Source organism: Lolium rigidum, chromosome 1 (genome assembly GCF_022539505.1).
Source record: "Lolium rigidum isolate FL_2022 chromosome 1, APGP_CSIRO_Lrig_0.1, whole genome shotgun sequence".
In the NCBI taxonomy this organism is placed as follows: Eukaryota; Viridiplantae; Streptophyta; class Magnoliopsida; order Poales; family Poaceae; genus Lolium; species Lolium rigidum.
The window spans coordinates 47,133,224-47,144,290 of NC_061508.1; the positions used below are offsets into that span (position 1 = coordinate 47,133,224).

Sequence of the window (11,067 nt, forward strand, 5' to 3'; positions counted from 1 at the left end):
GTCATCACCATTGTTTTGATCGCTGCATCCACTACATATGTTTACAAATAGTATGATCAAGGTTATGATGGCATATCACTTCAGAAATTATCTTTGTTATCGTTTTACCCGCTCGGGACGAGCGAAACTAAGCTTGGGGATGCTTGATACGTCTCCGAAGTATCGATAATTTCTTATGTTCTATGCCATATTATTGATGATACCTACATGTTTTATGCACACTTTATGTCATATTCGTGCATTTTCCGGAACTAACCTATTAACAAGATGCCGAAGTGCCGCTTCTCGTTTTCTGCTGTTTTTGGTTTCAGAAATCCTAGTAACGAAATATTCTCGGAATTGGACGAAACGAAGACCCCGGGCCCTATTTTTCCACGGAGCTTCCAGAAGACCGAAGAACACACGAAGTGGGGCCACGAGGTGGCCAAGCTATAGGGCGGCGCGGCCCAAGCCCCGGCCGCGCCGACCTATAGCGTGGGCCCCTCGTTAGCCCCCGACTCGCCCTTCCGCCTACTTAAAGCCTCCGTCGCGAAACCCCCGAGGCGAAAAACCACGATACGGAAAACCTTACCGAGATGCCGTCGCCGCCGATCCCATCTCGGGGGATTACGGAGATCTCCTCCGGCACCCCGCCGGAGAGGGATTCATCTCCCGGAGGACTCTACACCGCCATGGTCGCCTCCGGAGTGATGAGTGAGTAGTTCACCCCTGGACTATGGGTCCATAGCAGTAGCTAGATGGTTGTCTTCTCCTCATTGTGCTTCATTGTTGGATCTTGTGAGCTGCCTAACATGATCAAGATCATCTATCTCGTAATTCTATATGTTGTGTTTGTCGGGATCCGATGGATAGAGAATACCATGTCATGTTAATTATCAAGTTATTATACATGTGTTGTTTATGATCTTGCATGCTCTCCGTTTCTAGTAGAGGCTCTGGCCAAGTTTTTACTTTTAACTCCAAGAGGGAGTACTTATGCTCGATAGTGGGTTCATGCTCGCATTGACACCTGGGGAGTGACGAAACCCCTAAGGTTGTGTTGTGCTGTTGCCACTAGGGATAAAACATTGGCGCTATGTCCGAGGATGTAGTTGTTGATTACATTACGCACCATACTTAATGCAATTGTACTCTGTTGTTAGCAACTTAATACTTGGAGGGGGTTCGGATGATAACCTCGAAGGTGGACTTTTTAGGCATAGATGCAGTTGGATGGCGGTCTATGTACTTTGTCGTAATGCCCAATTAAATCTCACTATACTTATCATGTCATGTATGTGCATTGTTATGCCCTCTCTATTTGTCAATTGCCCGACTGTAATTTGTTCACCCAACATGCTTTTATCTTATGGGAGAGACACCTCTAGTGAACTGTGGACCCCGGTCCATTCTTTAATACTGAAATACAAATCTGCTGCAATACTTGTTTTACTGTTTTCTCTGCAAACAATCATCTTCCACACAATACGGTTAATCCTTTGTTACAGCAAGCCGGTGAGATTGACAACCTCACTGTTTCGTTGGGGCAAAGTACTTTGGTTGTGTTGTGCAGGTTCCACGTTGGCGCCGGAATCTCCGGTGTTGCGCCGCACTACATCCCGCCGCCATCAACCTTCAACGTGCTTCTTGGCTCCTCCTGGTTCGATAAACCTTGGTTTCTTTCTGAGGGAAAACTTGCTGCTGTGCGCATCATACCTTCCTCTTGGGGTTGCCCAACGAACGTGTGAAATACACGCCATCAGTCACCACCCAAGCACGTCTAGGGTTTGGAGGCCGAGCTTCTTCCCATCTCTGCCCCCTCGGCCGTCTCGCATCGCCCATCAAATGAGTCGTCCATCGTCTGGTAAAACTGGTAACGAATAGGAAAGCAACCCAGAAACGAACCCTCCTCACATCCGGCACGAAAGGCCCAGTTGGCCCAGTTAATTAGAGGTCGTCCAGGTCAACTTTGGGAGAAGCAGCCCTCTAACGATGAAACGATCGAGACGGGCGTGTGGCCCAGTAAAAAGGCCCAAAGACGCGAGCAGACGATCTGGGACGTTCGCTGATCTAATCGGACGAACCAGGACGTCAAAACGCTGGAAAGGCTCGTAGCTGGTTACGTTTTACTCTTAACTAATTTCTTCATGATGAGCTCAACACAAAATGGTGTAGATCGAAGATGTCGTTCCATGTTGGCAATCAATTCCAAGTTTCGATAACTATATCTTTTTAATTTTGTTATGTTTGGAGATTTTTTAATAATTTTTTCAAATTCATCTCACACGGTCGAATGTTTCAAACCTCCGGCCTATGAACTAAAATATTTGTAATATGTGAGCTCATGGGTACACAAAAAACACCATGAACACTCTGGTGCAATTATAAGCATGGGAACTTACACCAAAAAATTCCACGAGGCTAGACCTCATGTTTGGTTTCCTTTGAAACTTGTAGGAATTGAGAATTTCTATCTCTTTTATATTCCATGGGTGCAATCGTATGATCCAAAGGTAGGAATAGGAAATATTATTTTGATTGCTCTGAATGTATTTTGATCAGAGTCCCTTAACCATGAACTTAATTGTCAAGTACGTAGACATACTTTGGAAACAAGTAATAAACAAAGCATTACATCTTTATTATATCATCCAGATCTCACACATATCATAAAGCCTTACTACTTGGTACAACCACCTGGACCTCCATAGTAAAACATTTCATTAAGAAAATAACTAACGTCATAACACTGCTTATGGGATACGTAAGCACGAAGGCCAACAGGCCATGGATCAATTCCGTATCCTTTGCCACTAGAGTCGACGTATCGGACGTCTCGAACAGAAGCTGCTCTTTGTTTGGGCCAATGTCCATTGCCCATTGGGGGACTAGCACTATGAAGCGCAGATCGAGTGTAACCACCCCATTGTATGTTATTTGCATGGTCTTCTAAATTATTAAAAATACTCTTTGGCCAGTACCCAACAGCGCTAAGGTTATGGTTATCACGACCAAAGTGCAACCACCAGTCACCGTCATCCTTATTCTGAAAAAAGGAACCAAACATATAACTAGTAACGCAAATGAGCCTATGCTATGATCTATATGCATAAAAATGGACCACAATTCAACTCTTTAATTGTTCAAAGAAACCCTTCAGCTAACATATTTAAAGTGGTGAATCTTAGAGTGTGCACTAGTGCTTTAAGAATGTACCTTAAAAATCTTTATTGTGATCTTAAGATGTCCGTCAGTAGGATCTAAAATATCTCCTGGCGTGATAGGAGCATAATTTACCGGCACAAAACCAACGCATGACATATCATAGCACCCAGTTGATTTATACCCATCTGCCTGTTAGACAGTAAAAGATCATGAGGTGTATGATACATAAGGGTATATGACTAAGCAACACAAACAATTCAACCATGTACCGTCCATAGTGTAAAGAAATGTGTTCTGCTATCACCGTACAGGGAAGGGTTTACCTGCATTGAACATAAAAAACTGATAAATACCACAAAAGGCAGGCATCCATAAATTTTGGTCATGTCTAGAACACAATGGTCTAAAATAAAATTTCTCTTCCAGGTAGACCATGTTCAAGATGCCCCATCATTTTTCTCAAAGCAAAGACTGCTTTCTCCCCATCTCATCTCTCCTTCAAAAGCTTCTTCGGCTAGGGCGGAGAGAGGTTTTGCTGTACACAAAGCCCATGTGGTCATTTGCCTCTTAACCTCTGCGCGTTTGTCTGTTGATGAAGCAAAGTTTTCTTGCCACCAGCAACGCGCTACATCTGGATCTTCTTAGTGCGGATCAATTCATGAGCTGCTTCCTCTGCTAGTGGCGGTCGGGGTCGGAGTTTGTCAACCGCGAGATCGTAGTTTGATTGGCACTTCAGTGTACATTTGGACTCCTTCATGCACATGTGCCGTCCTAGGCAAGGTGGCCAAACACGTTTGTAGTATTTTGCTTCATTGATGAGCACATGCTCACTAATTAAAGGTATGCCTAATGTTGTGGACTGTAAATGATTTACTAAGCGGTTCTGATCCGCTGAGATCTATAGTGTAAACAAAGGGCCTTATGTTTAAAAGGTGAAGGTAAAACATGTTTCAGTGTATGTCGAGAACTAACTTACCGTCCATCCGGCTATTGCAACATTGAGGCTACTGACGTCATCCCTATGCTGATTTACCACACATATTTGTGACTCAATTAATTGGCTGTTACTCAGATTCTCCAAACCATATACGTCAAATGTTGCCATGCCACCAATAAGGATAGATTCAGTGACAGTGTTTGACATGATGATAGCATACTGTGCGAAGAGAAAACATGCACATTAGTTACACACACAATTCTACCTATAAATAGTGAGTACACATATGCTAAATAATGGAAACTTCCTTATGAAGTGAGAAACATATATTATTCTAAAATCATGGTTTAGTTCATTTTGTTGTATGTATGATACAAAGATCTTCACTGAAAGAATGCAAATTAGCTATTTTAGCAACCTGAATCCTCGCAAAACTTTTTTGAGTGCTTTGTGCAAACAACCTCCATGCATTTATAGGATGCAGCTAAAGTCACAAAAGAAAGATAGCGAACAGATGAACTCAATTGTTCAGTAAAGAAAGATCAACCACATTAACAACAACATGGATTTTAAGAAATGTTTTTAGGGTAATTACCAGGTATAGTGTTTGCATGTATATGTGATACATTAAATCTATCGTTGAAATGGAAAAAAATCACTTACATGGTCAATTATACTTGCATCGTCTGCCTTTGTGAGTAACCGGCTATTATTCGATAAGGATTGCTGCCTCATTTGAAGAATGTTCCTAGAATATGCATCGTTCAACCATGATATTGCCGTAGCTTGGTATGAATAGACAACCAACAATACGAGAAGTTGCAAAAGCCACATAGCTTTTGCCCTCCAAACTATAATCTTCCCTCTCTTGTCTAGTGAAGAAACTGTATGACAATAAGTTAAAGGAAATATCTCTAAATGACCCAAAAACAATTGGTACTAAGGAACATATGTGTGTGCATATATATAGATCGGCATGGTTTATTATCACAGAAGCATTTATAATATGCATGGATGGGCCGGTGATGGATACTAATGAATTATCAAATAAATAAATATATACTCTATATGAAAAAAAAATATTGTGTATAAGTAAAGATATTTTATTATTTATTATTGTACACATGCATATGTGCATGCTTCATTTATGTCTTATTGCAAAAAGGCACACTAAATGCAAAATCAATATTATATATGGTTAGATATTATCCAGTTACATGTTTAAGTGGAGAAACATTAAACAAACACTTTACTATTACATCATATCCAACGCACAAGAATAAATATTCTAAGATATGCATATATAAACACATTTATGATGATTTTGTAACCCTCAGATATTGGTTTGCTACATTATGTTGCGACTACAAGTTCGTGATGTTGATATCAAATATATCATGCGTTCTTGCTACCGTAAACATTAAATAAGTAGATATGTGCCACCAAAAATCATTAATTGTGTGTTAATCACAATGTTGATAGAAAATAAATGAAAACAATTTGAGAAACAATACAAATATAAAAGTTCCCTAAATATGTCTTCATGATTTAGCGTATACATTTATCATCAAAATATTGGTATCATATAATATTACAAAGATTGCATACACATATATATACTCACTACTGCAAAATAGTGGCCTCACACACTGCATCAGTGATGACCCTTAAGTAATGTTCAACACCATGATGTGCGCACTAAGAGAGGGTTAATAATGATTACCGGGAGTTCCATTGATGTGGTCCCACACTAGTGAAATGATGAAAGTGCTCCTAGACTCCTACTGGGTTTTGAATGATCGATGCCAATCCAGTTATACTAATACTTTTATCTAGTATACAGAGGACCTAGTCCCGGAGGTAAGACAACCCCTCAAAAAGAAAGTGGAAGACCACGTTGATTAAAGACTCAAGACGTAGAGGAAGGCTTGATGCAAGGAACAATACTGACACTCTTGATGACTAAACTTTGAACAATGTTGAAGTTTGTACCGGTTACCTACCTGAGATTACCTTTTTGGGTATCACCAAACCTTCCCTTGAGTATTTCCTTCCAATGGTTCAAGGACGACTACGTGGAATTTCTGATTTTCTAAACTATGGAGGGAAGTTGGAAATTAATGGTCAAATCTGTGCTATCATCTCTACCCATGGTTTTACATCTGCTTCCTTGACATTCTAGTGACTATCAAGGATCAAGTAATTAAATATATGAGACATTGCTTATGGAGGAAAAAGAATAATGATGTACAAGCGCAGGGGAAGGCTCTAGTGGCACGGAATAAAATCTGTCGACCAAAAGATCAAGGAGGATTAGGAGTGCTGAATCTGGAAACTCAAAACAAAGCTCTTCTGCTCAAAAACCTACACAAATTTCATAATGATACAGACATTCCCTGGGTCAAGCTTATCAGAGGAACCTATTATAATTCTGGAAGGATACCTAATACAATGGAGGGATCTTTCTAGTGGAAGTCTCATCTAAAATTACTGGATACATATAAATCCATGGCCAAGTGTAACCTAGGAAGTGGGAAGACAATATTGTTCTAGACTGACATTTGGGAGGACTCTTGTCTGCTTCATCAATTACCACACTTAGTCTCTTTTGCAAAGAAAACAGCTCAGCATGTGATGTCATCTCTCAAGAATTTTTTGAAGATTTGTTCCACCTCCCTCTATCTCAGCAGGCCTTCCAAGAATTTGAACAAATTTGATACAATTCTCTGAACACTATACAAAGAGGAAACAAGGACTCATGGAGCTCATGGAGATACATTTGGGGTAATAGCCAATTTTCAACAAAAAAAGGCATACAATGTTATGATAGGGGTGAGGCATACACCTGAAATTTTCTCTTGGATTTGCAAATCATCATGTCAAGCAAAACACAAATTCTTCTTCTGGCTGCTACTTTTGGATAGACTAAATACAAGAAACCTCCTAGCAAGAAAAAAATTCACCTTGCCATTCTATTCTTGCGCAACTCTCCAATGTAATGAGGAAGAAACATTGGTGCATCTATTTTGGACATGCCCATTTGCAGAGTTGTGCTGGGATTTTGTTTGCCCACAAAGAACTCGTTTACTATCAGTTATGGATGCTTTTTATGATATCAAGACAAAAATGAATGTCCCTTTCGCCATGGAAATGATCATCTCATCAGCTTGGGGGGTCTGGATAGTGAGAAACAGCAAAAATTTCAAGAAACAAAGACCAAGCTTCCAGAGTTGGAAGGCAATTTACAAAGATGAGCTCAGAATGATCCAGTTCAGAATGAAGAAGAAATATACATAATCTTTGAGAGATGTTTACAATCAAATGTGTGGTTTTGCTTAGTTTTCTCCTAGTTTTGTTATCTTTTGCTTTGTATACCTTTGGTATATAGAATACACTTGTACTGTATCGTATCGATATTTATATAATAAAAAAATGCAGTAGGATTTTCCCACTGTTTAACCCTCAAAAAAAAGTTTGTACCGGTTAAGAGTAAAAGGCCCCTACGCTTCTTTGAAGACATGAGTGTTTCTGGCGTGCTTCAAGACTCAAAGCCAAACAAGATTGAAAATTGTAGTATCTTCATAGTTTTGATTCATCTCATGACAACTGTACTATAAAGGGTGGGTATGATCTTCAAGGCCGAACACGTAATTTGTTCTGTGCTCAAATCAGAGTCAACATATTTTCCACAACATACACGTCCTTTGGAAATATCTTGAGGTATTAATTAACTTTCACATCTTGAGACCCTAACTTGAACACAACTAGTCGAAGGAGAGACCTCGGCCTAGACACCTATGTCACTAGGGAGTTTAGTTCCTCATGTAATGATAAGTTGATGCCTCGGAGTTAGGGCTTCATGGACATTACTGAACGCCTCGGTGACTGATGCATTGATATGTCAGAAATTTATATATCTATGAACTTGGAAGTTAATTATGTTATTATCCGTCATATTTGCATCATACTAGGAGTTACTACAAAAGTTTTTAATGACTAGGATTTTCCATGAAAGATAATTATTTTCGTATTTAACTCTAGATGGAAGAAAAACATCCTATTATTATTTTTGACTATCAAGGAGCTAAGGGACGCGAAAAAGAGCAAGGTCAAAAATGTCGATTCAAAATTTTCGGACGAACCCAACAAGCCAAATAAGGACCTCACAATCCCATCAGGCCATCCAGGGGGGCCATGGCGCATTCACACTCCCTAGATGCTCCACACATGCGTTTCGGGGCCTTGAGCCTCAGATGTTGTCCATTCCCCTGCCATCATCTTTGTTTTGACCTAAAAACCCATAAATATAACCTTCCGAAATTTTATTCGAGACACATGAAGGCAGGGACACGAAACAAAGAAATAGAGAGGTTGCAATCCACTATTGGAAAAGAAATGGTGGGGGGCGAGTTGGGCCACACAGTGAAAAAATCTCCTTATACGACACTTCCATGATCTAGCCGAGGTAAAAGACCACGAGGATTACCACTAGACAGGCAGGTGTAGAATCTCAATGAAGCGCATTGGGACAGTGCAGACCACAATCTATGCACTACCACGAACACATCGTCGAAGTGCTGAACGTACAACACCTCTGCCAGTATCCACACGTGCAAGGAGGAGCACCAGTGCTAGCCTACTACGTCTGGTATGGCGACTGGACTGGAGTGGAGGCGCTAGGGTTCCGACCAATTTGGAGTGGTATAACCATGCCCTTTGGGCAGCCGCCACCCCACTATATACATGGGAGTAAGTGTGGGCTTCACAACACACGGGTGGCCCACTTGTTGAAACCCTAATCCGGTCATCGCGAGTACAACTCGCTGACACGGTCCGTCTCTCGCTTAGGTACAACCTAGCTAACTCACTTCTTAGTCGGATCCCATCCGAATAGCTTTTTGCTCTTAAGTGTATGACCTCGCGAGCTAACGGAAACTTGGACACAGTTGGAGTCCGACTTGCAATGGATCAGTCAGCAGCGGATCCTAGAGAACATGCCGACTCTGAAGTACCATCGAGTCGATCATGACGACAAACCTATCCGGTGTGACTTCCTGACATAGGCATCCCCAGTGGGCCTGCCGGAGAAGGTACCCGGGGTTTACTGAAGGCTCATGAGTCGATGAATATGAAGCTCGGAAGCCCAATTAGGTGATGATATGGAAAGATAGAATTGTATTAGGAATAAGGAGATTTGTAAATTTACGGGTCGAACTCAAAGAGTCTCCCGGAATCTGTAAACTTGTGTAATACGAAACCCTCGGCTCCGCCTCCTATATAAGGGGGAGTCGAGGGACGAAGAGGGGATCGATTTCATTGTCAACATAACCCTAGTTTTCTAGCTGTCGAGTACTTTTCCGGCTGAACCCTCGAGATCTACTTGCCCTCTACTTCCTACGAAAACCCTAGTCTATAATCCGTAGGCATTGACAAGTCGATACCTTGTCAATTGGTGCCGTATGTGGGAATTAGAGGCGTCAAGGAGCTGATCTCGATGGCACGTTCAACATCGTAGACATCTTCGGTGGCAAGCAACGCGATGGACGGAGGTAAACAGATCAAAACTGGTCCCGTTGATTTTGTTCCTCACCCTCCCGCCCGTTTGGATGCATATGCCTACCTGGAAGAGCTAATGGAGATGAAGTTCGGGAGCTTCTACTTCTACGTCCGGAAAGAAGGATCACATCGTATGGCGGCACCGACCCGTTCGGGACCGCTAGCGTGTGGTTCTGATTCCTCGAGATCATCATCATCAACTAAATCGAGCGATGGTGAAACTTCGTCGACAAGTAGCATCAAGCCCGCCGCCGACAGAGATCTCGCCAATCTGTTTGGCGGGTTGTCGTTCGGATCGTTCACGGACTACGATCTGAGCAGTGATTCGGAAAGTGTCGACAACCTAAGCTTCATCGAAAAATCTACCCTTATTCTGGAGGTCTTCGCCGATCGTTATGATGGTGTCACCGACCCAAAGGATGATCAATCAAGGCCAACATACCATCAAATCTACGCGATTGGCAATTCAAGCCGTCCCGAGGACGAAACATCAGAGGATTTCGATGATCTGGGAAACCCGTACATTGATCCTGCTGATCTCTGATACGTCTCCGACGTATCGATAATTTCTTATGTTCCATGCCACATTATTGAAGATATCTACATGTTTTATGCATACTTTATGTCATATTTACGTATTTTCCGGCACTAACCTATTAACGAGATGCCGAAGAGCCAGTTGTTGTTTTCTGCTGTTTTTGGTTTCAGAAATCCTAGTAAGGAAATATTGTCGGAATTGGACGAAATCAACGCCCAGGGGCCTATTTTGCCACGAAGCTTCCAGAAGACCGGAGGACTTACGAAGTGGGGCCACGAGGTGGCCAGACAACTGGGCGGCGCGGCATGGGCCTTGGCCGCGCTGGCCTGCTGTGTGGGCCCCTCGTGACGCCCCTTTACCTGCCCTTCCGCCTACATATAGTCTTCGTCGCGAAACCCCCAGTACCGAGAGCCACGATACGGGAAACCTTCCAGAGACGCCGCCGCCGCCAATCCCATCTCGGGGGATTCAGGAGATCGCCTCCGGCACCCTGCCGGAGAGGGGAATCATCTCCCGGAGGACTCTTCATCGCCATGATCGCCTCCGGAGTGATGAGTGAGTAGTTCACCCCTGGACTATTGGTCCATAGCAGTAGCTAGATGGTCGTCTTCTCCTTATGTGCTTCATTGTCGGATCTTGTGAGCTGCCTAACATGATCAAGATCATCTAGCTGTAATGCTATATGTTGTGTTTGTTGGGATCCGATGGATAGATAATACTATGTTATGTTGATTATCAATCTATTACCTATGTGTTGTTTATGATCTTGCATGCTCTCCGTTATTAGTAGAGGCTCTGCCAAGTTTTTACTCTTAACTCCAAGAGGGAGTATTTATGCTCGATAGTGGGTTCATGCTCAGTATTAAATCTGGGACGATGACGAGAAAGTTTT

At 42.2% G+C, this 11,067-nt stretch overlaps 1 protein-coding gene across 1 annotated transcript; it reads right to left on the minus strand.

Moving 5' to 3' along the window:
• Positions 1–2,659: 2,659 nt before the first annotated feature.
• On the minus strand, positions 2,660–4,249 carry LOC124707539. Its single transcript, XM_047239205.1, has 4 exons — positions 4,121–4,249; positions 3,414–3,467; positions 3,196–3,333; positions 2,660–3,025 (listed from the first exon to the last, which is right to left on the minus strand). The coding sequence occupies exons 1-4, from the start codon at positions 4,247–4,249 to the stop codon at positions 2,660–2,662; spliced, it is 687 nt and encodes a 228-aa protein (XP_047095161.1).
• Between the last annotated feature and the right edge of the window lie 6,818 nt (positions 4,250–11,067).

Excerpts from the sequence above, each read along its gene's own strand:
- LOC124707539 (XM_047239205.1), bottom strand. The coding sequence starts at position 4,249 with ATGGCAACATTTGACGTATATGGTTTGGAGAATCTGAGTAACAGCCAA. Across the intron at positions 3,334-3,413 it reads ATTTCTTTACACTATGGACG|GCAGATGGGTATAAATCAAC; the intron begins GTACATGGTTGA and ends ACTGTCTAACAG. Across the intron at positions 3,026-3,195 it reads TCACAATAAAGATTTTTAAG|AATAAGGATGACGGTGACTG; the intron begins GTACATTCTTAA and ends TCCTTTTTTCAG.